The following is a 27,430-nucleotide window of genomic DNA, read 5'->3' as shown; positions in this document are numbered from 1 at the left end:
CCATCATGCTCATTTGAAATTGACTTTTCATCAAAATTTCGAATTCTCTTAACAAAGCAGGGTTAATAGAGCCAAAAATAATATCATCAACATAAATTTGAACAATCATTAGATGATTCCCAACATTCTTTCAAAAATAACACCCCGAAACCGACGACGGAAACGTTCCGGGGTGGAGGACGTCATGCGTAGTATCACAACCAATGTACATAACAAGCATAGTAAACACAACCATTACATTACATAAGAAAATTTAAATTTGTTTGAAAGTAAGGAAATACATGTTTTATATATATAGATCAGTTTGAACAAAAGTAAAGACGAGACTTCTATACACTCCGTCTTTTCCAAAAGAATGCGGGATACCTATATAACGAGAACCTGAGAATACAAGCAGTTTTAAAATATTAGCATAAAGTTGTTGAGTTCATAAGTGGTTTGTTTTGGGTAAAAGAATAAGTTTCCTTTGGTTTTATGAAAAGTTGTTTCCCAAGAAAATCCCATATTTTCTTATAAAAGTAGTTTGGTTATTCATTTGATAAACAACCTGTTCGTGAAAAGTAAAGTTATCCCAGGAAAAACCCTTATTTTCCTTAAAAGTTGGTGGTTGGTTATCGATTCGGAATGAAGTGTACAAGTATCTACCATACTTGTATTGTTAAGTGAAGTTTCCCTGAAAGCTTGGTTATCCTTGAAAAGTACATTAGTTTTAACACGTATATAAAACTAATAAGTAGGTAGTGAACTAAATCCTAAGGGCATTACTGATACCCTCTAGTAATCAAAACATTTATTACTCGGAGGTTAGTTCACTAGGTTCATTATTACTAAAAGTAAATCTCCATTATCTAAGTTGCGAGTTCTATGACCATACGATAAACTGGATATGGCGCGTAACGGGGCCAGTATCATTTTATGACTTTGTCACCCGTAGACCTGTCGGTCCCACTGTAGCTAGCAGCATGGTGCGGGGTAGTCAGCCCCGTATAGATCTATACACACAAGTCACGTTCTCCCTCCAGGAGATTCTGGTTACAGGGTGGGTCCTCCACTCTCGTATCCCTGGGGAGTGTTACCGAGGATGTGTCTCTAATCTTAAGAATAACGAATTTGCAAGTAATAATATGGAAAATCCTATTTTATGAATGGCATGAAATCCTCTGTGAGATATAAAATATATCATTTTATAATGAATTTCACAAGTTTTCCTTGTTTTAGTTTCGAAGATAAACTCTACAAGTTAAACGGTTGGTAATACAGTTTTCTGTGTTAAAAGCATACTGAACATGTAACATTTCATACGAAATAATAAGTTTTGGAGTACAAGATCCCTTGCTTTTGCTTGTATTCCCCCCTAAAAACATGAAAAACACAGAAAAATGTATAGGGGTATGAACTCACCAGACGGGAATGCGTCGGGTAGGATGCTAAGTGTCAATAGGGCTTGAAAACGCGCGAGGGTCCTATGTAACATGAAGTGATACACAATTGTATCTAATTAGACATTGAACCACTAATTAAGTAAGATAATACACTCCGATGCGTGAAAACACTTTATCTCAAGTGTTGGAAGTGATACGGGTTGCATCTAAGGAGTGTAGGGCCTTAATAAGGAGTTTACTCTTCAAGTGTAAACCCTTAAGGGGGTTTTCGGCCCAAAGACCATATCCCCCATGAGTTTACAGCCGTAAGCTCATGGGTGGGGTGTTTTTGGTTGCTCAAAGGTCTTATATCACTTGGGGAAATAAGCTAGGCTCAATTCTAGGGCATAGGAAGTGACTAGGGCTTCAAATGGACCCTTTAGTGGAGTTTACAGCCAAGGGACCAATTCCTTTGGGGTTTACAACCTTAAACTCTATGAGGACTTGGTTTCTTTGATGTTTAAGGTCCTCACTTCGATGGTGGTTGATTCTAGGGCTTAGGAAGGGATTGGGACTTGAAATGACCTTGAAAATGGAGTTTACAGTTCTTGAAGGACCCTTGGTGAGTTTACTGCCGTAAATACATGATTTTACGGCCGTAAACTCATGTTTGGCTCATTTTTGCATAGTTTGGTGCTTCAAATGAAGGGATACAAGGTTCTATGTATTAATCCAAGCTATAGGAGGTGTTTAAGGGCACTTTAACACCATGAAAGGGAGTTTGCGGTCTATGAATGTTCATGGACTATAAACTCATGTTTACTCCCATAAAGACATGATTTTTGGGTTCTAAGTTCATGCATGCAAGTTTCTAAGTCATAGGTAAGCATTAGAAGGGTTTTGGAGGGGTTTTGGGGCTTCAAAACCCCCTTATGGGAGTTTACGGTTTTGGGAGGTGTTCCCTAACCGTAAACACATGTTTTTGGGGCTTTTGAATGATTCAATCACGAATTTGCATGCATACCAAGCTAAACAACTAGCTAGGAAGGATTACTTACGATTTTGGAGCTTGAATGGGGCGTTTTATGATCAAAATCGACTTGTAGAGAGAGAGTAGAGATAGAAGCTTTAGGAGTGGGAAAAAGACTCAAATGAAGGCCCACTCATCCTTATATAGGGTTTGAGTTTGCGGCCAGGTGGGGATTCACCCGATCCTAACGTTAAACGGAGTTTATGGTCGTACCCGATTAAATGGTCGTAGCCCGACTTGGTCGTAAACTAAAAAAATTTCCAAATGAATTCGAGGGTGTTTCACGTGTTTTTATTTCATTTCGACACATATGAATATAAAAATAAGAATAAAAACATTAATTGATTCGCCTAACCCAAAAGTTAACGGAAAATTTCAATAAAAATAAATTTTATTAACGGAAATGGGTTGCAGCGACGGAACAAATTTCAGGTTGTCACATTGTTTAAATTTTGATTGTTTTAAGAAATTAGTAAGAGTAGCATACCAGGCTCATGGTGCCTGTTTTAACCCATAAAAAACTTTATCTAAGATATAACAATGATCAGGGTATTCTTCGTTAATAAAACTTAGGGTTGTTCAACATACACAGTCTCTTCGAGTTCATCATAAAGAAACACACACTTTACATCCATCTGGTACACATCAAAGTCTTTGTGCACTGCATCAGCTAAAAATATTTGAACAACCTCGGGTCTTGCTACAGGGGCGAAATTTTCCTCATAGTCTACACATTCTTGTTTCGAATATTGTTTAACTACAAGCATAGTTTTATTTCGTACAACATTACCATATTTATCTGTTTTGTTTTTAAAGATCCATTTTAAGTCCACAATTGAAACATCATTTGGTTTGCGAATTAATCTCCATACCTTATTTCTTTCAAATTCAACAAGTTCAGATTGCATAGAAACAACCCAATCAGGATGTTCCATAGCATCTTTGACTGATTTTGGTTCAATTTTCGAAATAAAAACATTGAACATGCAAAATTCTTTATTTACATTGAGTACCTCATTCTTTGCACATAGTTGAGCTCTTCTAAGTACTCTTTCGTGTGGATCACCTAAAACTTATTCTTTAGGATGGCTTTTAATCCATTTATCCATTGGAAGATATGTAGGATCAAATTCTAATGGTGCATGTTTGTACATTTCTTCAGTTTCATAACCTTCATCGGCATTCGAAAAATTATCATTAATATCATGAAAAACATCATTTTGATCATTGGAAGCATTTGTATTCTTTCCACCATCCTCCCCTCAAAAATTTGATTAATATTTTGGTGCTCCCTGTAACAAAAGTCAAAATTACGTCAATAACATTCACATGTGATTATAGAAATCATGTAATGTGATTTTGTTAAACTAGTAATGTAATAAACTTACTATGTATTTAATGATAGTTCTAATACAAATATGAACTTTCTTTATGATACAACTCAAATTAAACATCCATACGATTCCAAAAATATAGAGAATGTCTAAATCTGACTTCGCATGAAGAAGTTATGACAAACCGAACACTATAAATCTCTATAACAAGTGGAATTTAAAATAGACATATAATTAGCTATTTTAGACTAAACGAATTTTGTAGTACTCGAAAATACCTACGCGTGGATATAAAGAATGTCAAAAACGGAGTTCGTATGCAAAAATTATGACCTTTCAAAGATGCATCTGTCTAAGGTCATGACACGTTGCAGAAACCCTAGCCACGTTAAGTCACGATGTGGAAATTAAGTTCATGACATGAAATGTGTTTGGGACACTAATCGGGGCTGGAAAACACGTGTTAAAGCTACGGGGTGACTCATGGATAGCCATGACGTGACCCTACGTATGCCACAACGTGAAATGGCCCAGAACAGCCTATAAATAGCTTTTTCGACCCCAAGGCTTGGTACGCCAAATCCGTTCTTTCTTTCTTTCTTTCTCTCCCCCCTCTCTCTCTCGTTTTTCAAAGCCGTTTTCCTTCCTGATCTTGACAACGACGAGCCTGTGTCTGTTTAGATTCTATAGATCACGCTACTAGGGTGAGTTTCACGGTCCCACTTCCTAATATTTTCGGGGGAAAACACAAGCTAAATATTGTATACATGATAATATAATGTCTATATGATAGTGTATTAATATCAACATATACAGTTATATTAACTGGGATATATTTATTTTGTATATGATATTTTAAAAACATACAACTATCGTAAACTTGTTAGCATGTTATTGTTATAGTGGTATACAAATGTAGATCTTGAGTTATACTTAGGATTCTATGTATATGTTGTGTGCAATATAGTTCCGAACTTATATTCAAAAGTTCTACATGTTAATTTATAAAGTATGTTGCTATTATTGGTTTTATGTCATGATAAACCTGGTTTTACTTTAAGTTATAGTTGTCATACTACCTAAATGTTATGAAATTAGGAGTAATGTTTAAAAGCATAGTCTAGTAACATAGGGTTTCAGATATGAAAATGCTTTTCTTGTTAGAACTATAGAACGCCGTCAAAGTCTACATAAGCTACTATATTCATCATCTAAGATTGGGGATCTTAGTGAAAGTCCTCTGACATGTATTTTTAAATATCGTGTGAGCGTGAGAACCCCACCGTGGTTGTTAGCTACAACCAATATTTGGCGGGTTACGAACTTGCCTAATTTACTACCTTCTGACATCGATGAAGCATATGAAAACTACCAAAAGGTGTGATCCATGTACTACCGCAAGGTGTGATCCAAACTACCGCAAGGTGTGATCCTTGTACTATCGCAAGGTGTGATCTTTGTACTACCACAAGGTGTGATCCTTGCAATAATAACTAGAGGTATAAAACTAAGTCATACAGTCGTAGCTATAGACTCATGGTAGCATAATTTTAGAAGCATTATACTTTGTCGATGAAACATCCCAAAATACGACCCAAAAATTTTTGTTTAACAATTACTAAAAGTACTAAAATGATATCACAAAGTAAAACCCATACGTCAATATTTCAAAACAGTAACTAATAGTTATGTAGAACTGTATCAATCACATTTATGAAAAACTAGAAACATCTCCCAGGACAACTGAAACTGTGGTGTATGCGATGCCATCAACCCGAGCTCTTCCCTTTGCTTGCGGAAGTACCTGAAACCAAAGCTGAAACTGTAAGCACGAAGCTTAGTGAGCTCCCCCAAACTACCACATACCATACAATACATATAAACACATACTGGGCCTTGCCCACTGCATCAGACCGAAGTCCGGAACTAGCCAGGGCGTTGCCCTCTGCATCGGATCGAAGTCCGGAACTACTGAGGCCTTGCCTCCTGCATCGGACCGAAGTCTGGAACTAACTGCATCGGACCGAAGTCCGGAACTAACTGCATCGGACCGAAGTCCGGAATTGATTGCATCAGACAGAAGTCCGGAACTACTGATCATAGCATAGCATAAACATATCAACTAGCATGAACACATAAACAACATACTGCATCGGGCTGTAACCCGGAACACATAACACATAAATCCTGTCTGAGCCATGAAGGCATCAAACATAATAAAATCTGCATCGGACCGAAGTCCGGAAACTACTACTAGCTATACGGGTCGGCATTGTGGCCTTATACCCGTTCCTATTGGAAGGAAACTCACCTCGTGATCTAGCTGCTGAGTGTATGGCTCTGGAAGCTATCTGCTGCTGCTCCGGTATCTCCCCGGCTACAATTCCACAAACACACTCAATCAAAATACCAATAACTGCATTGGGGTAAAATGACTCTTTTACCCCTGGCTAAAGTTAACTCTTCTGGTCAAGGTCAACTCTCTGGTCAAAGTCAACTCTTCCGGTCAAAGTCAACTTACAGTTGACCTGACTCGCCGAGTTGGGCCGCCAACTTGCCGAGTCCCTACTCTCATTTCTCAACCCTGTTTGCTGCTACTCGTCGAGTATGGCTTAAACTCGACGAGTTCCCATTTAATTCTAAAACTCAGACTATCTGCATCCGACTCGCCGAGTTGTATGAACAACTCGACGTGTTGTTCTTGAATTTATGAAGATTGCCTTAGACTCGTCGAGTTGTATGAACAACTCGTCGAGTCCCTCCATTACTGAGTCTATCCTACGACTCACTGAGTTCATTCCACTACTCACTGGTCCCCACTCGGAATCACTCAAAGGGTAAGGATCGGGGACTCGCGACTCGACTCGCCGAGTCCGAAGAACGACTCACCGAGTCACATGCATGCAATTACTAAAAACTCGATTCTGCTCAAAACCACTGCATACAATATATAGATCTGAGTTCCTAAGGCTGGTTTACCACGTAAAGTTCCCAACTTTACGTGTACATATGCATACAAAAGGATATAAAGGCTAAAAAGGCACTTGGAAGAGTAGATCTAGGGCTATCATGCAAAATGGCTCCATTAAATTGATAGATCTACCTTTTTGGTACTGAAACATGGCTAGATCCGAAAGCTAATCAATCTAATATGATTTCTCTACTATGAACAAGCTAAAGAATGGGTAAAATGGGCTAAATATGCTTATAAAGGAGAATCAATCATCAAAATAGGAGGAAACCGATTATTACCTCAATATACTCTGAAATGGGTGCAAAAACTTGGATCTTATTCTTCTCCTTTGGATCTAGCCTCCTTCTTCTCTTCAAAACTTCAAGATTTACACAAGAAATGCTCAAATACTCAATGGAATGGTTAGGGTTTGCTAAATAATGCTTTGAGGGTGAAGGAGAGAGTTTGGGGGCTCATAAGATGGTTTAAATAGGGTGTAAACCCGGGGATTTAGGGTTTCTACCTGGCAGGCCGACTCGCCGAGTCCCGAATATGGACTCGCCGAGTCGCCGATCTATATGCTGCCCAAGATCACGACTCTACTCGACGAGTCGGGCCATAGACTCGTCGAGTTACAGTCGATACAGTCGATATACAAGTATGAATGTTAAGTATAAGTTTCCCAAAGACTTATACTCTATGTATAAGAATCTAGTAGGTATATTACTTGTATAATAAGTAGACCACTATACCTATCCTTTTTACTCGTATAGAATTGAAATAAGATTTATATGTAGCAACTTAGATTGTATGGAATTACAAACATTTATACTTATACTCTAGGTTCAAAGAACGTTTAGGTATAACACTTATTTGGTAAGTAAACCATTATACCTAGGATATGTATACTAAATGTTTGAGAGTCAAAATGATACTTTCAAAACTATACTTTTTGAATTGGAAAAATGTATTATTTTTATATGGATTCAAATGTTGTCGACTCATCAAAATTATGTTGATGTATTTTAAATGCATGTATTTTCAGGAAGTTGATAACTATGATACGAGACATGACATTACACCGCCCGGTGTTTCCACCGACGGCCGGGGTGTGACATATTGGTATCAGAGCTATTAACTATAGTGAGTTAGTACTTTCTTAGGAAAGCACGACTATAGTTTAGGGCTTTCTCTGTTAGTTTTAGGTATATCCCTTATCCTACAATATAAAGTATTATTAATTATTCTACTGAAGGACTACTTACGGGAGCGGTGACAGGATAGACATGCAGCTTGGGTTGCTGGATTTCAGAATGGCTATATGCTAAAACGATCCATCCCTTTCGACTGTCCTGACTGACCGGTTCCTTATCAGCTAGACCTAAAGTAACAAACAATAATTAAAAGTGCATGAATACAACAACTAATAGATACAGAGTCATATATGAAGACTCAGACCCACGATGATAATACACCTAAATACCCGCAATGTTATTGATCTCAAGGATTTAGATCAGATATTGCAATTAAAGTTCATATGTGCATAGATCTTATCATAACTAGGTGTACGTGTACAACTATATTTTATTATGATCAGATCATATAACTTATTTAAATTGGGAGTAATATTTGATAGACTAAACCCTTGGTGATCTAAAATGTATAGGAACTAAACAAAATGCCTAGAAGAAGTAGCACTCATCTAAACCTTAACCAACGATCAGAACCACAACAACAACAATCACAACCACTGCCACCAGAAACAAACCCTCCAATAAGTTCAACAAAACTTGAAGAAATCATAGCTCAGAAAATCGTTGCAGCTCTAGCTAATGTTACAAGAAGAGGCGTTAGAAATAAAGGCAATGTAGGGACCGACAGAATGTGTACCTACAAGGATTTTATGAATTGCAAACCTAAGAGTTTCCATGGAACAAAAGGGGTAGTTAGCTTGACCCGGTGGATTGAAAAGGAAAAATCAATATTTGAAATAATCTTCTTTCTGGACGAATGTAAGGTACGATTTGTTGTGTGTACCTTCGTTGATGCAGCACCTAGATGGTGGAACAATCATGTGAATACAATGGGTATTGATGCTACCAATTCCATGAAATGAGAAGAGATGAAGAGGATGCTAGTAGAGGAGTAGTGTCTTACAGAGGGAATACATAAGCTGGAATAAGAATTGTGGACCCTAACCATGAAGGGTTCAAAGATAAATGCTTATACTGCTAGATTCAATGATCTTGCGGTGATGTGCCCGGCACTAGTAAGCCCAAAGTATAAGAAGATCGAACGATATATCTGGGGACTAGAATCGAAAATCAAAGGAATGGTGATCGCATCAAAGCCTACAACATACGACACTGCAAAGCGTATAACTCATCAGCTTACCAGCACATAAATCCAAGTGGTATTTATAGTTGAGTCTCCCGAATCTAGAATGAACAAGCGCAAATTTAATGGGAAGAATCCCATACAGTAATCTGAGGAGAAACAAGATGTGGCAACTAATTATGCATCTACAACAACAATACCCGTACAACCAAGGAAGTATGCACGAAAACTCCCAAGGTGCACTCAGTGTAATCGTCATCACCTAGGTAACTGTTCATGGTGCATTCAATGCAACCATCAACACGTAGGTGACTGTCATATTTGCATGAAGTGCAAAAAGAATAGACACACTGCCAATTATTGTAGGAGCACTAAACCTACAACAGAAAATCAAGGAACAAACACTGAAATAGGCTATAATGGAGGACAATCATGTTTTGAGTGTGGTGAAACTGGACATATCAAGAAGGAATGTCCAAAGTTAAGGAGTCAAGGAAGTTAGGCTGTGATAGGGAAATCGAAATAGGAAGCAAGGAAGCTATCCAAGACCATTCGGTGGTACATGGTACAAAATAAATTTCAGGACGAAATTTTATAAACGGGGGGAGAATGTAACAATAGTCAAAATTAGGTCAATAACAATCACATGTGATTTTACCAATTATGTGATGTGATTTTGTTAAACTAGTAATGTAATAAACTTACTATGTATTTCATGATAATTCTAATACAAATATGAACTTTCTTTATGATACAACTCAAAGTATATGTACATACGATTCAAAAAATATAGAGAATGTCTAAATTTGACTTCGCTCGAAGAAGTTATGATAAACCGCACACTATAAATCTCTATAACAAGTGGAATTAAAAATAGACATATAATTAGCTATTGGAGACATAAATAAAGTTGTAGTACTCGAAAATACCTATGCGTGGATATAAAGAACATCAAAATCGGAGTTCGTATGCAAAAGTTATGACCTTCCGAAGATGCAACTATCTAAGGGAATGACACATGGCAGAAACCCTAGCCGCCTTAAGTCACTACGTGGAAATTAAGTTCACGACGTGAAATGTGTCCGGGACACTAATCGGGGCTTGAAAACACATGTTAAAGCTACGAGGTGACTCATAGATCGCCACGATGTGACCCTAGGTATGCCACGACATGAAATAGCCTAGAACAACCTTTAAATAGACATTTCGACCCCAAGGCTTAACAAATCCATTCTGCCTGTCTCTCTCTCTTTATCTCTCTCTCTCTCTCTCTCTCTCTTTCTCTCTCTCTCTCTTTCTCTCTCTCTCTCTCTTGTTTTCCGAAGCCGTTTTCCTTCCTGATCCTGACAACGACGAGCCTCTATCTGTTTAGATTCTATAGATCACGCTACTAGGGTGAGTTTCACGGCCCCACTTTCTAATATTTTCGGGGGGAAACGCATGCTAAATATTGTATACAAGATAATATTATGTCTATATGATAGTGTATTAATATCAACATAGATAGTTATATTAACTGGGATATATTTATTTTGTATATGATATTTTAAAAACATACAACTATCGTAAACTTGTTAGCATGTTATTGTTATAGTGGTATACAAATGTAGATCTTGAGTTACACTTTGGATTGTATATATATATGTTGTGTGCGATATAGTTCCGAACTTATATTCGAAAGTTCTATATGTTAATTTAAAAAGTATGTTTCTATTATTGGTTTTATGTGAAGATAAAACCTGGTTTTACTTCAAGTTATAGTTGTCATACTGCCTAAATGTTATGAAATTAGGAGTAATGTTTAAAAGCATAGTCTAGTAACTTAGGGTTATAGACATGAAAATGCTTTTGTTGTTAGAACTATAGAACACCATCAAAGTCTATATAAGTTACTGTATTCATCATGTAAGACTGGGGATCTTAGTGAAAGTCCTCTGACCTGTATTTGTTAATCTCGTGTGAGCGTGACAACCCCACCATGGTTGTTAGCTAAAACCAATATTTTGTGGGTTACAAACTTGCCTAATTTGCTACCTTCCAACGTCGATGAAGCATATGGAAACTACCAAAAGGTGTGATCCTTGTACTACCGCAAAGTGTGATCCAAACTACCGCAAGGTGTGATCCTTGTACTACCACAAGGTGTGATCCTTGTACTACCACAAGATGTGATTCTTGTACTACCGTAAGGTGTGATCCTTATACTACCACAAGGTGTGATCCTTGTAATAATAACCAGAGGTATAATACTAAGTCATACAGTCATAGCTACAGAGTCATGGTAGCATAACTTTAGAAGCATTATACTTTGTCGATATACAAGTATGAATGTTAAGTATAAGTTTCCTAAAGACTTATACTCTAAGTATAAGAATCTAGTAGGTATATTACTTGTATAATGTGACAACCCGAAATTTCCATTCTGTACAACATACCAAGTCAATAGAAAGTCAAACTCATTTATGCTATCATTCAGCACAAATTAGACTCCATTTGAGAGTTCTGAGCCTTGTACACTTAAGGAAGAAGTGTCGAGGTTTATCTGCTGAATTTATAGCACAAAGACCGAGCCTTAAACACATTAACCATGAGTTCACGGCCACCACATGGGAGTTTATAGTTGTAAACTCCATGTGAGCCGTAAACTCACCTTATATGGTGAAGATGAAAGTCATTTGTTCATTTCTTTCATTTCCTTGGCCCAAATCATCTCAGGTACCATCCCGATCTTCAAAACTCGTAAGTTTCTTGCCCTAACTAGTTGATATCTTAGATGATCTAGTAATCTTACATGATTTCATCCGTGAAATCATTCCATTTTGTAGATTTTCAAGATCCACCAAGAACACACACTCGTGTTCTTGGCCAATATCGACCATTTGAGCTCATAGATTGTAAGCACACTTGATCCAAGTCATTGTACTCTATGTTTATCAAATCTGGAGATTAGAAAACATAAAGAATCATGGGATTCAAGGAGTTTATGGCCAAGACATGTTCTTGGGCCGTAAACCCCTTTTAAGGGTACACATGTCACCCTAACACTTTAGAAAGCCTTGGATTTTTAGCATAGAACATTACCCCCATGGACCTAAGGACCAAGATTCACGAAATGGTACTCCTTACCATGAGTTTACGGCCGTAAACTCATGGGGGAGTGGTCCCAGGGCCGTGAACACCATACTAGGTCATTTTAGGACCTTAAACCCACCCAAACACTTGGTTAAAGCTTTGGAACACTTAACCACTTAAGCCCTAAGAGTTTTAAGCCACTTTTGGTGACCAATTGAGAGTTTACGGCTAGGAGTTTACTCCCCTGGGCCGTAAACTCCAACACACATGGTCTTTGGACCATAAACTCTCGTATGAGGCTTTGCACTCCTTTGTTGCAACCAGATAGCCTCCTAGCACTTGACCAAAGTGTTTTCCTCGCAATAGGATGTTTAATACATGTTTAATTAGTGGTAAAATCACTAATTGGTTATATACATATGTCTTCATATGTAATTAGGATTATTGTGTGTGTCTAAGTCTTCACTTAACACCAAGCATGTCACACCCCCGAACCAGACGGCGGAAACGTCCGGGGGCTGTCGTGACTCAATTGAATACCGTAACATTGAATATATATGAAACATAACAACATTCGTCACCATTCATCAACATAGTACAACCAGTAGTGTTTACATATCATACATTGTTTAAACATTACATTTCCCAAAAATTAATTTGTTCAATTCATACAAAAATAAACCGCAACCGTCACTGGATATGATTTCCCTTGATTCACTGGCTCCCTGAGAATACAAGTATTTTGAAAAACGTCAACATATGAAATGTTGGTGAGTTCATAAGTAGTGTTTGAAATCGAATGTTTGTATTGTTTGAAGAACCACCAGAAAATCCGATATTTTCTGAAAAGATAAGTTTCCGAAAACGTTTGTGAAGATCCATAGGTATGCTTGTTTGTTTCTATACTTGTAAAAAAAATGTTCGTTTAGAATGTATGCATTTCAAATTTGTAAGTATTGAAAACCCTAGGAAAACCCGATGTTCTCCTAGTTCCTTGAATTACGTGATGTTACATTGAAACCATTGCATAGCGTATAGTGTCAGTCCCAGGCGACGTTGGAAGGTTTTCGAGCAGGATTATTTACTACAAACCCGCGTTACACAAACGCCCAGTTTATAGTTATACTAACGACTCCGAAGGCGTCGTCAATACTAATCGCGTTATCCAATCGCCCTGACTAGGTGAAGTCCCACATCCGAAGAGAAAGAGGTCACGAAGACCCCGGTAACTCCATTAGCCGGTTGGGGATAAAATGTACGAGGGGTCCCCGACCCGCCTCGCATGAAATGTAGACTTTACTAGCAATACCAAAGGACCCTTGGGGACCGGTGGTATACAAGCCATTGAAAGTCCATTTACGTTGTGTCGGATCGGTAAAACCCAACACACCGTAAAAAAAATGTCTTCGGGCCTTAAGATCAGGTCATTGGGCTAGCTAGGCTCAACGAATAAGATTTTACACTTGTGGGGCCCAAAGATGGTGCGTAGACGTCTGTGCACACTCGCATGTATATGTATTACCAAACGTTACTTGTATGAATCGTAGTGTCGTAGTGTTAGTAGTTGTAGATTTCTATTGGCTCGAGACCGAGCCAATTCGTTTAACAACGACTTTTGGGTATTGTATTTCGTCGATAGTCGCGGTGCAATTATTTGATCAAATTGTGTACATTGAACTAGCCTTGAAATATTCCTGTTTTCAGCCCCTCATTATTTGTAAAATTTACATTTTCAACCCTTTTTATTAAATACTTCCCGGTTTGGTCCTTAAACTATTTTTCTTGACATTTTAACACCAAAAATTATTGAAATTAATATTTTTCAGCAAATTTTTCGTAGAAACAGTTTAAGTCCTTGAAAATGCAGTTTTTCTCGGTTTTAGTCCCCTCTTTTCGCAACTTTGACAATTTTGGCCCAAATTGGAAATTTTTTGCAACTTTGGTCCTTTTTAAATTTAAAAAGCATTTTAAACCTTTGAAAAGGATTTGGAACACTTATAGTCCACTGTTTTACAGAAAGTTACAGTTTTGGCCCTCTAGAACAGAAAAATTCGCATAATGGGCCTTATTGGGCCGAAATTTTCATTTTTAGCCCATTAAGCTTGGAATTTATGTTTTTAATCCCCTAAATGAGTATATTTCCAGAAATTTATTTATTGAAACTGTTTTGGCACACTTCATCCATCAGAATCTGTGAAATGTCAATTTGGGCCCTTATTTTTGCATTTTTCACATTTTAAGCCCAAAATTTGTGTTTTTAACCCAAAGAAAATTATTACTAAACCACTTAACCATTTTTCTTGAAACACTTTGTGTTTAGAAATATATTTGAAGCTAAAATCATTTAACACAAGATATATCTCGGTTTTGATGGGTTTTAAGGCTAGATCCAACATAAAAACACATAAAAGCATACATATAAGCATGGAAATCATAAAAGGCATACAAAACACATATAGATCTACACTTTCACTTGTATTCCCCCCCCCACAAAACTCATAAAAACAGAAAATAGGGGGTATGAAGCTCACCTTGGGGTGTTGATTCGGTTTTGCAAGGAAAAATGGAAGGAAAATGAAGTGTTTTTGGCCTTAGCTCCCTTTGATGAAGATCTCGAGTTTTGAGATGGTTCTAGGATGCAAGATCACGATTTTTGCATAGATTAGGAAAGGATTTTTATAACAAAAGAATTTAAACCATAGATCTATGCATAATCTTACCTTAGATGAAGAATTTTGTGGAGATTTCCTCTTGAATGCTTCCTAGAACTCGAGATTTTTGAGTGGAGAGGGAGAGTTGTTCTTGAGTGATCTAGAGAGAATTTGAGATATTTTTGGTGTGTGTATGTGTGTATGGACGAGAGTGAGAGAGAGAAGGGAAGAAGAGGTGATATTTGAGGTGATGTGCATGGAGAAATGAGATTAATGCATGGATATCCTATGGGTAAAGATGAGGTGTCATTTGCAAGTCCATTCTCTCTTGGATTTGGGCCTTGGGCCGAGAATGTGAAGGGAAAAAGGAAAAATTTTAGCTTTTGCCCCTAAGCCCACTATTAGAGGTAGTTTAGGGTATTTATTGGCCTTATAAAATAAAATTGTGATTTTTATGCTTTATTAAGCTAGGTTAGGTTAAATTATGGATCAAAGCTTGTGATTTATTTCATTCTAGGCCCAATATGACCTAAAATGTTGAAATAAGTTAGTGTGGGTCCAATTAGAGCCCAATTAGGGTCCTAAGCCCATGATAGTCCAATTGGAAGCTTATTGGTCCATTTGGATCCAAATAGGAAGTCCTAGTCCAAATGGACTTAACAAGAACTTCTAGGGTCTCCAATTGTTTGATGACTACTTGTAGTGCTTGTATATTGTATTTGATTGAAGTTTTTGATTCACATTAGGTTGAATGTATAGATTACATGACACAAAATTTCCAGTTGTGACATCATCCCCCCGTTAGAGGGAATTTCGTCCCGAAATTCTGTTTGAAAGCTAGATTTGAGAATGCTAGAATAGGTGAGGGTACTTCTGCTTCATTTGATCTTCGCGTTCCCACGTGAATTCTGGACCACGCTTTGCGTTCCACCGTACCTTCACGATCGGGATGCGACTCTGCTTAGTACGCTTCACCTCCCTGTCCATGATTTCGATTGGCTCTTCGACGAACAGGAGATTCTCATTGATTTTGATTTCGTCAAGAGGAATGACTAGGGTTTCATCTGACAGGCACTTTTTCAGATTAGAAACATGGAACACGGGGTGTACACCGTTTAGCTCTGCAGGTAGTTGTAGTCTGTATGCTACTGGACCTATTCGGGCGACGATTTCGAAAGGTCCAATGTATCGCGGGTTCAGCTTTCCCCGTTTTCCGAAACGTATAACCCCTTTCCAGGGTGAGACCTTCAACAATACTCGATCACCGACCTGGAATTCTAAGGGCTTTCGCCGTTTATCAGCGTAGCTCTTTTGCCGGTCACGCGATGCCTGTAATCGAGCTTTGATCTGGACAATCTTTTCTGTGGTCTCGCGAATGATTTCCGGTCCCGTTAATGCCTTGTTTGGCGTATGTGTTCTTGCTAGCTGGGTGTCACCTACTTCAGCCCAACATAACGGTGATCTACATTTACGCCCGTACAGTGCTTCGAAAGGGGCCACCTTAATGCTCGAATGATAACTATTGTTATATGAAAACTCGATCAACGGTAGGTGGGTATCCCAAGACTTTCCGAAGTCTATCACACATGCACGAAGCATGTCTTCAAGCGTCTGAATGGTTCGTTCGCTTTGACCGTCCGTTTGTGGGTGATACGCGGTGCTCATATCAAGATGAGTTCCCATGGCCTTGTGGAGCGACTGCCAAAAGCGTGACGTGAACCTACTGTCCCTATCCGAGATGATAGATTTTGGCACTCCATGAAGTCTTACAATCTCTCGTAGGTACAAACGCGTCAGTCTCTCCATCTTGTAGGACTCTTTGATGGGCAGGAAATGGGCAGATTTCGTCAGTCGGTCGATTATTACCCATATGGTGTCCAATCCGTCCGACGTCTTGGGCAGCTTGGTCACGAAGTCCATAGAAATCCCCTCCCATTTCCACTCAGGGATTGCCGGTTGCTGTAACAATCCGGAAGGTTTCTGGTATTCCACTTTTACTTTGGCACACGTAAGGCACTTACTAACATAAGTTGCGATTTCCGCCTTCATGTTAGGCCACCAATAGTGCTGCTTAATGTCCAAATACATCTTGTCCGAACCAGGATGGATGGAGTATCGTGTCTTGTGGGCTTCCTTCATAACGATCTCCCTGAATCCTCCGATCTTTGGAACCCAAATACGGTTCATGAAGTAGTATACCCCATTCTCTTTGACTTCCAGGTTCTTCTCCATTCCGCGTAATGCCTCGCTAGTTCTATTTTCCGTTTTCATAGCCTCTGCCTGGACTGATGCAATTTGAGCGGTCAGATGAGACTGAATGGTTATCGAGTGCGTTTTCGTACGGCGATTTGTGTACTCCTTCCGACTTAATGCGTCAGCTACCACGTTGGCCTTGCCTGGATGGTACTTGATCTCGCATTCGTAGTCGTTTAACAACTCCACCCATCTTCGTTGTCTCATGTTCAGCTCCTTCTGATTCAAGATGTGCTGGAGGCTCTTGTGGTCTGTGAAGATGGTGCACTTTGTACCGTACAGGTAGTGCCTCCAAATTTTTAGGGCGAAGACCACGGCTCCCAGTTCTAGGTCATGGGTTGTGTAATTTACTTCGTGCGTCTTTAGTTGACGGGACGCATATGCTATCACTCTTCCACGTTGCATGAGAACGCAACCTAAACCTTGATTTGACGCGTCACAGTAAACTACAAAATCTTCCGTTCCTTCGGGTAGAGATAGTACAGGAGCGCTACAAAGAGCTTGCTTCAAGGCTCGAAACGCAATCTCTTGTCGGTCTGTCCACTTGAATGGCACACTCTTTTGCGTAAGCAAGGTAAGTGGCTTGGCGATTTTAGAGAAGTTTTGGATGAATCTCCTATAGTAGCCTGCTAGGCCTAAGAACTGACGAATTTCTGTGGGCGTAGTCGGAGTTGCCCATCCTTCCACAGCTTTGACCTTAGAGGGATCCACATGAATCCCATCTTGGCTAACTACGTGACCGAGAAAATTCACGCTCCGTAGCCAAAACTCACACTTAGAGAGTTTGGCGTAAAGCCTTTCCGATCGCAGCGTCTCTAGGACTTGTCGGAGATGTTGGCCATGCTCCTCTTTGCTTCGAGAATAGACGAGGATGTCATCGATAAACACAATGACGAAGTTGTCCAAGAACGGTCGACAGATTCGGTTCATTAGGTCCATAAATGCGGCGGGTGCATTTGTTAGACCGAAGGGCATTACGACGAATTCATAATGTCCATAGCGGGTTCGGAAAGCGGTTTTAGGAATATCTTCTTCTCGGACCTTGAGTTGATGGTATCCGGACCGTAGATCTATTTTAGAAAAATAGCTAGCTCCTTGGAGCTGGTCGAATAGATCATCGATTCGTGGGAGTGGGTAGCGGTTTTTAACAGTGAGTTTATTCAACTCTCTGTAATCGATGCACATTCTGAAAGATCCGTCCTTCTTTTTGACAAAGAGCACCGGAGCTCCCCACGGCGAGTAGCTAGGTCGGATAAATCCCTTGTTCAGAAGCTCACTGAGTTGGCTGGACAATTCCTGCATTTCAGCAGGTGCCAATCGATATGGTGATTTAGCGAGGGGAGTTGCTCCTGGGACGAGGTCGATTCGGAACTCAACCTGTCTCTCTGGGGGTACTCCTGGAAGATCTTCAGGAAACACGTCCGGGAATTCACACGCTACCGGAATGTCTTGGATGTTAATTTCTTCTTTAGCCTTGTCCACTATGTGGGCCAAGAACGCTAAGTTGTTCTTTCGCAGATGTTTTTGTGCTTTGATGCACGAGATAAGACGAAGATTCGTGCTAGGTTTGTCTCCGTAAATTACTAGGGTTTCGTGATTCGGGAGACGAAGGCGAACGGCCTTCTCGTGGCACATAATCTCAGCATGGTGGGGGCTTAACCAATCCATGCCGATAATCACATCGAAACTCCTAATTGACACTGGCATCAGATCTATTCGTAAGACGTGTTGGTTAAGGGTTAGGGTACATCCGATGTAGATCTCCCTAGTGGATTCGGTTTTCCCATTGGCCATTTCCACCGTATAGGTTTCATTTAGCTTCTGGGGTTGTTGTTTTAATAAATGTTTAAACTTCTCGCTTACGAAACTTCGCTCCGCTCCGGTATCAAATAAGATGCATGCATAAATGTGGTTTAGGAGGAACGTACCGGTCACAACTGCGGGGTCCTGAACTGCATCACTCTGACCCATAGTCAGCATTCTTCCTGCTCCTCTGCTTCCTGAGTTGTTGTTGTTGTTAGGGCAGTCTCGATGGAAATGTCCCGTCCTTCCACACCCGAAACAGGTGTGGCTAGGCCCCGCGTTGTTGCCGCCGGCATTGGTGTTGTTGGTATTGCGGTGGTTGTTGTTGTTGTTCTGGTGGTTTCCCTGACTCTGGTTCTGAGAAGGATAAGTCCTGCAGAACCTTGCAGTGTGTCCCCTTCGGTTGCAACTGGTGCAATGGAACTCCCTACATTCTCCTTGGTGATGGAAACCGCACTTGTTGCATTTGGGATGATTACCGGAATAGGGTTTTGAAGTATTTGAAGCAGCTGAGGCTGGAGCATGTGATGTGACTGGTACCGGCGCAGTGACAGCGTGAACTGCCACCGTTTGCTGCTTTTTAGAGGTCTCGGGACCCTGACGCCCCTTCCTCTTGTTGTTCCATCCTTTCTTACCATCACTCTCCTTCTTCTTCTCAGTCTCTACCGGTTTCTCGCCCTTTTTGTGGTTATGATCGTATAGCCTCTTTGCCAATCTCTTGGCACTGTCAAAAGTTTCAGGGTTCGCAGCTATCACATTCCCTTGAATGGGGGATGTCAGTCCCCAAATGAATCGTTCAATCTTCTTTCCCTCTGATGTGATCATACCCGGGCACAACAGAGATAGTTCGCTGAATCTCGATATGTAAGCATCGATGTTCCCATTCTGCACCGTGAGATTCCATAGTTCCTGCTCCATCTTCTGTATTTCGCCTCGGGGGCAGTACTCAGCCGTCAACATCTCTTTCATTTCTGCCCAGGGAATAGAGTTAGCGACAGGAAGTGTCATAGCTTCTACATGACCATTCCACCAAGTGAGTGCTTGGTCCACGAAAGTGCAGGCCGCGAACTTCACTTTCATCTGCTCGGGGCACTCGCATATCTTGAATACCGACTCTACCTTCTCGATCCATCGCTTCAGGGCGATCACTCCTCCGGTACCGTTGAAAGTTCGGGGTTTAGCGTTCGCAAAGTCCTTGTAGGTGCACGTTTTAGTGAGTCCTTGGTTCGTCCCGTTGTTCGAACTTCCGGATCCTTGCCCGTTACCTCCTCCGTTGTTCCCTCGGTGAAGTTGTGCCATAGCCGCTGTGACTGCAGCAGACACGGCTGCCTGGAAAGCAGTGGAGTCAACTTCCGGCGGGGTTGGTTCGGGATTTCCGCGAGTAGCTGGGCGAGGCATCTTTCTGTCACGAAACGGAAAGATGTTGAGTGTACGTGGTTTCCGTGAGGTGGCGACTCTACTAACTAGGTGTATGGTACGAACCTAAACGTTACTATCATCAAGCATACAATCATAACGTCTCAACACATAACAACTGAGAATATCATAGCAAAACACACAAAAGTTTATTAATATTATCCGCATTTAGTACAAGAAAATTTGCTCGTAGGAGCATACATAAGTAACGCTAATCCGACAGCATAACGGCTCCATGAGTAGTGTAGTCACTTAAACATAGAGCCGGAGTACATAACATAGTTCCTAATGATCTACTATGATAAGTCTACCCCTAACCGCGATGAGCTGTGTCCGGGGGTGGTGCTGAGGATGTGGATGCTCCCTGAAGACGAGCAACCAAGCGTTCCGCGTCCCGGAGTCGAGACTCCCACCGAACCTGTCTCATGTGAAACTCTCGAAGGACGTCACGCGTCTCCTGCTCCGCACGCTCGACCCTAGTCCTCAATTGGTGTACCTGATCCGCAGTGTCCTGGGCAAGATCGCCCGTATTCCGTAACCGTTTCACCATGACTGGAAGGGCTCGATCAGCCGGCCCTCCGTCTCTCAGGTCAAAGAACTCGCGTGACATGCCGTACGGGGGTCGCTGTCCCTGCTGTCTGCTCCATCTCCAAAGGTCAATACCCCAGGGAGGTGTAGGGCCAGTGGGGCCCACTCGATATGCAGGCACCCGGATCGGGTAAGGGGGGTTGATGACTTCGGACTCCGCATCCGAATCACCCCTATCGCTATCATCGGCATCCTCCTCGAGGTTTCCTTCATCTTCCTCTGATTCTGCAGGTTCGCCCTCAACTTCGGCCTCCGGTTCCCCGTCAGGTTCCTCTTCGGGGTCTTCCTCAGGCTCCTCCTCAGGTTCCTCCTCAGACTCCTCCTCAGGTTCCTCCTCCTCCTCTAGCCACCCGTTTTTTCCCTGATTAGGGAAGTAGGGGTCTCCCGGGTGATGAAAACCAGCCATGCTGTCTGCGCGAGTACGTACATATGCTAACATTATCCTAGGATGCTATGACTATTGTACAGACTAAGCAAACATTCTCTTTTTGGGTGATAAGGGTATAGTTTTAGGTTCCCTGGCTATCCTGATCTCATCAAGACATGTGTTAGTTTTACTTTGGAGAGAATGTAGTTGATCAGGCTACATTCACTCCTTGGTATCACTAAGAACAGTCCCGAATTAACCGAGATACCAGTATTATTGTGTTTGATTCAGCGTTAGGTTCTTATCCCTAATGCAAGCAAGTGTGTTTTATTTACTTGTGTCGTTCAGAGTTATGTTAGTCCCTCTTTTTGGTTTATAGTTGCATATCAATGTATGGCTCGACATGCTAGTTCACTATAAACAAAGCTCTGATACCAACCTGTCACACCCCCGAACCAGACGGCGGAAACGTCCGGGGGTTGTCGTGACTCAATTGAATACCGTAACATTGAATATATATGAAACATAACAACATTCGTCACCATTCATCAACATAGTACAACCAGTAGTGTTTACATATCATACATTGTTTAAACATTACATTTCCCAAAAATTAATTTGTTCAATTCATACAAAAATAAACCGCAACCGTCACTGGATATGATTTCCCTTGATTCACTGGCTCCCTGAGAATACAAGTATTTTGAAAAACGTCAACATATGAAATGTTGGTGAGTTCATAAGTAGTGTTTGAAATCGAATGTTTGTATTGTTTGAAGAACCACCAGAAAATCCGATATTTTCTGAAAAGATAAGTTTCCGAAAACGTTTGTGAAGATCCATAGGTATGCTTGTTTGTTTCTATACTTGTAAAAAAAAATGTTCGTTTAGAATGTATGCATTTCAAATTTGTAAGTATTGAAAACCCTAGGAAAACCCGATGTTCTCCTAGTTCCTTGAATTACGTGATGTTACATTGAAACCATTGCATAGCGTATAGTGTCAGTCCCAGGCGACGTTGGAAGGTTTTCGAGCAGGATTATTTACTACAAACCCGCGTTACACAAACGCCCAGTTTATAGTTATACTAACGACTCCGAAGGCGTCGTCAATACTAATCGCGTTATCCAATCGCCCTGACTAGGTGAAGTCCCACATCCGAAGAGAAAGAGGTCACGAAGACCCCGGTAACTCCATTAGCCGGTTGGGGATAAAATGTACGAGGGGTCCCCGACCCGCCTCGCATGAAATGTAGACTTTACTAGCAATACCAAAGGACCCTTGGGGACCGGTGGTATACAAGCCATTGAAAGTCCATTTACGTTGTGTCGGATCGGTAAAACCCAACACACCGTAAAAAAAATGTCTTCGGGCCTTAAGATCAGGTCATTGGGCTAGCTAGGCTCAACGAATAAGATTTTACACTTGTGGGGCCCAAAGATGGTGCGTAGACGTCTGTGCACACTCGCATGTATATGTATTACCAAACGTTACTTGTATGAATCGTAGTGTCGTAGTGTTAGTAGTTGTAGATTTCTATTGGCTCGAGACCGAGCCAATTCGTTTAACAACGACTTTTGGGTATTGTATTTCGTCGATAGTCGCGGTGCAATTATTTGATCAAATTGTGTACATTGAACTAGCCTTGAAATATTCCTGTTTTCAGCCCCTCATTATTTGTAAAATTTACATTTTCAACCCTTTTTATTAAATACTTCCCGGTTTGGTCCTTAAACTATTTTTCTTGACATTTTAACACCAAAAATTATTGAAATTAATATTTTTCAGCAAATTTTTCGTAGAAACAGTTTAAGTCCTTGAAAATGCAGTTTTTCTCGGTTTTAGTCCCCTCTTTTCGCAACTTTGACAATTTTGGCCCAAATTGGAAATTTTTTGCAACTTTGGTCCTTTTTAAATTTAAAAAGCATTTTAAACCTTTGAAAAGGATTTGGAACACTTATAGTCCACTGTTTTACAGAAAGTTACAGTTTTGGCCCTCTAGAACAGAAAAATTCGCATAATGGGCCTTATTGGGCCGAAATTTTCATTTTTAGCCCATTAAGCTTGGAATTTATGTTTTTAATCCCCTAAATGAGTATATTTCCAGAAATTTATTTATTGAAACTGTTTTGGCACACTTCATCCATCAGAATCTGTGAAATGTCAATTTGGGCCCTTATTTTTGCATTTTTCACATTTTAAGCCCAAAATTTGTGTTTTTAACCCAAAGAAAATTATTACTAAACCACTTAACCATTTTTCTTGAAACACTTTGTGTTTAGAAATATATTTGAAGCTAAAATCATTTAACACAAGATATATCTCGGTTTTGATGGGTTTTAAGGCTAGATCCAACATAAAAACACATAAAAGCATACATATAAGCATGGAAATCATACAAGGCATACAAAACACATATAGATCTACACTTTCACTTGTATTCCCCCCCCCCACAAAACTCATAAAAACAGAAAATAGGGGGTATGAAGCTCACCTTGGGGTGTTGATTCGGTTTTGCAAGGAAAAATGGAAGGAAAATGAAGTGTTTTTGGCCTTAGCTCCCTTTGATGAAGATCTCGAGTTTTGAGATGGTTCTAGGATGCAAGATCACGATTTTTGCATAGATTAGGAAAGGATTTTTATAACAAAAGAATTTAAACCATAGATCTATGCATAATCTTACCTTAGATGAAGAATTTTGTGGAGATTTCCTCTTGAATGCTTCCTAGAACTCGAGATTTTTGAGTGGAGAGGGAGAGTTGTTCTTGAGTGATCTAGAGAGAATTTGAGATATTTTTGGTGTGTGTATGTGTGTATGGCCGAGAGTGAGAGAGAGAAGGGAAGAAGAGGTGATATTTGAGGTGATGTGCATGGAGAAATGAGATTAATGCATGGATATCCTATGGGTAAAGATGAGGTGTCATTTGCAAGTCCATTCTCTCTTGGATTTGGGCCTTGGGCCGAGAATGTGAAGGGAAAAAGGAAAAATTTGAGCTTTTGCCCCTAAGCCCACTATTAGAGGTAGTTTAGGGTATTTATTGGCCTTATAAAATAAAATTGTGATTTTTATGCTTTATTAAGCTAGGTTAGGTTAAATTATGGATCAAAGCTTGTGATTTATTTCATTCTAGGCCTAATATGACCTAAAATGTTGAAATAAGTTAGTGTGGGTCCAATTAGAGCCCAATTAGGGTCCTAAGCCCATGATAGTCCAATTGGAAGCTTATTGGTCCATTTGGATCCAAATAGGAAGTCCTAGTCCAAATGGACTTAACAAGAACTTCTAGGGTCTCCAATTGTTTGATGACTACTTGTAGTGCTTGTATATTGTATTTGATTGAAGTTTTTGATTCACATTAGGTTGAATGTATAGATTACATGACACAAAATTTCCAGTTGTGACAAAGCACTAGTCCGACATTTCCTTCCGATCCGCTCACTGCAGGTGAGTTCATACACATTGAATTAACCTTTTAAATGTTTTTAAATGTTTATAAATGCTTTATGGTGGGGATACAAGTTAAATCATGATTAGTTATTATATTAGTCACATGTGATTGATAACTAGCATGCAAATGGATTTACTATATGTTAGCTGTTTTACCAAACAGATTTCTTCAAATGACTTTCTTAAACGTTTTTATATGTTTAAAACTCTTTATCAAACTGTCTTACATTCTGTAAGTTTCATTTTAAACTCAGTTACAAATGTGTTTTCAAACAAAGGTTCCTTTATACTTAAATTGTCTTATCAGAATACTTTCAAAGGTTTTACAAAACTTCTTTCATGCTTTTATATTATCAAATGCATGCCTGTATATGTATAGGTATACCTTCGTTGATACTTGTACATTTCTAGTAACTATTATAGGTATAGTTAGGAGATACTACTTGCTATTCCTATTACAAGGAATTACACCAGAGTCAGTTCATTCATGAGTCCATACAAATACATGTTGCTTGTAGAGATACACTTACTTGGATACACTTACATGATACATTTACTTAGACACCTTGTTAAAAGCATGCTTGTATATGTATAGTTATATAAATAATGTTTAAAGGACTTATGAAGGCTAACCCACTTTATTTCCTTTTCCCCGTTGGGATGTGGTCTGGTAGGGTATCGAGTATCCGTCCGAAGGCCGTTTAAATATCAGTTATACATTATGTGTACATATATAGATATAATAGTTCTAATCAGTCAATTCAGTACCTTCGGGTAGCAAAGGTATAAGTTCATATACTCTTACATGGATACTTGTACCTAGATTCTATATGATGAGTTACTTGTACATATTATACGCGTAAATTAGTTTTGCCCATCGTAGTTCAATAGGATGATTATACGGGACTAACCATTCTGGAACCCACCTGTTAGCAACAGCGGTAATGAACATCTACGGATGCCTACGGTTACTACTTATATTAGGGGTACCTTTATAGGACTAACCATTCCTTTAACCTGTTGTTCGCTACAGGGGTAAATGAACATCTACGGATGCCTACGGTTAATAATTATATTAGGAGTATCTTTACGGGACTAACCATTCCTTAAACCTATTGCCAACTACAGAGGACAATGAACAATCTACGGATGTTCAAGGTTATACATTTCGGCAGTCGTGATGTCGATTTGATCCTAATACAAAAGGATAACACTTACATGACTATATTTTTCCTATAACTTTTATTTTGTAATCCATTCACATAAACGATGAGGTAGACTTTATATTGTTAATAGTAGTTGTAGAGGAGAAAACCATCTTTGTTATAGCAAAACATTTGAGTCTTGGTAGAAGACTATTTTCCATACATTTGAGTCTTGGTAGAAGACTAATTTCAAAACATACAAGTCTTGGTAGAAGACTACTTTCCATACATTTGAGTCTTGGTAGAAGACTACTTTCAAAACATACAAGTCTTGGTAGAAGACTACTTTCAAAACATTCGGGTCTTGCTAGAAGGCTACTCTTTATACTAATACAAATCATAGGTATTTGCTAGGGTATTCAAACGCTTTCAACTGTTTTCAAACAGTTCATACTTATACAATCTTTTCCAAAGGTTTACATGTCATTACTTTATAGTTTTACAAATCAAAGACACATTGATACTTATGAATTCACCAGCTTTTTGGCCGATACTCGCTTTCAAAACAACTTGTATTCTCAGGTCATAAATAGACAGGTACGACGACCAGGCTTTGTGAACATGGAGAAATCAAGACTCCTATTTTATTTTGACTGTTCATTATGTTGTCTTATATTATGAAAGAGCACTTGTAACCAAAAATATACTATTAATGCAATGGATGATGTTGTTGCTTGTTTACTACTTTGCATTGTTATGATACATTACATGACGTCCTCCGCCCCAGAACGTTTCTGCCGTTCTCGGTTTTGGGGTGTGACATATAATAAGTTGACCACTATACCTATCCTTTTTACTCGTATAGAATTGAAATAAGATTTATACGTAGCAACTTAGTTTGTATGGAATTACAAACATTTATACTTGTACTTTAGGTTTAAAGAACGTTTAGGTATAACACTTATTTGGTAAGTAAACCATTATACCTAGGATATATATACTAAATGTTTGAGAGTCAAAATGATACTTTCAAAAACTATACTTTTTGAACTTGGAAAATGTATTATTTTTATATGGAGTCAAAACCTGTAGACTCGCCAACATTATGTTGACATATTTTAAATGCATGTGTTTTCCGGAAGTTGATAACTATGATACGAGAAATGACATTACACCGCCTGGTGTTTCCGCCGACGGTCGGGGTGTGACACTCCCCCTCAACATCAACATTCATTCTTTCTCTCTCCCCTCGAAAGTATGCTCCCTCTCAACTTGAACATTATCATATCTAGCAAACTTTCGTTATTTATGAAAGTATTTATTGATGACAGCAAATCATTGTTATCATGTGTAAGAGTGGAATCATACGTATGTTTTGATGCTTCTTGCACACAATTATCATCAGCATTAGCTTCAGCATCAATGGCATGATCTGGAACACCAAAAATCAAATCAAAATCAAAATCTAACGAATTCAAAGATTGAGATTCATTATTTGATTCATTAATGATTGGTTGTTATTCAAAGATTTTAGCAACTTGTTTAACATTATAATCATCAAAAGTGAGATTAAAGGTTTCTTTGATTTTTCTGGTTCGTTTGTTTAACACCCTGTAAGCAACCGAATTGTATGAATATCCCAAAAATATCCCTTCATCAGCTTTTGGCTGAA

At 39.4% G+C, this 27,430-nt stretch overlaps 1 protein-coding gene across 1 annotated transcript; it reads right to left on the bottom strand.

Moving 5' to 3' along the window:
• Window positions 1-2,852: 2,852 nt before the first annotated feature.
• LOC145030379 (putative mitochondrial protein AtMg00820) lies at window positions 2,853-3,326 on the bottom strand. The gene is made up of 2 exons (XM_078978755.1): window positions 2,980-3,326; window positions 2,853-2,892 (listed from the first exon to the last, which is right to left on the bottom strand). Exons 1-2 carry the CDS (start codon window positions 3,324-3,326, stop codon window positions 2,853-2,855), a joined length of 387 nt encoding a protein of 128 aa, XP_078834881.1.
• Window positions 3,327-27,430: the final 24,104 nt, after the last annotated feature.

The sequence above is a fragment of the Lactuca saligna genome, chromosome 2 (assembly GCF_052625555.1).
Source record: "Lactuca saligna cultivar CGN05327 chromosome 2, ASM5262555v1, whole genome shotgun sequence".
NCBI lineage: Eukaryota > Viridiplantae > Streptophyta > Magnoliopsida > Asterales > Asteraceae > Lactuca > Lactuca saligna.
This window is presented reverse-complemented; position numbering and strand designations above follow the sequence as displayed.

Bases quoted from the DNA above. Each gene is read 5' to 3' on its own strand.
- LOC145030379 (XM_078978755.1), bottom strand. From the start codon at position 3,326: ATGGAACATCCTGATTGGGTTGTTTCTATGCAATCTGAACTTGTTGAA. The intron at 2,893-2,979 runs GTATGTTGAACA...GGGTTAAAACAG, and splicing joins GATGAACTCGAAGAGACTGT to GCACCATGAGCCTGGTATGC.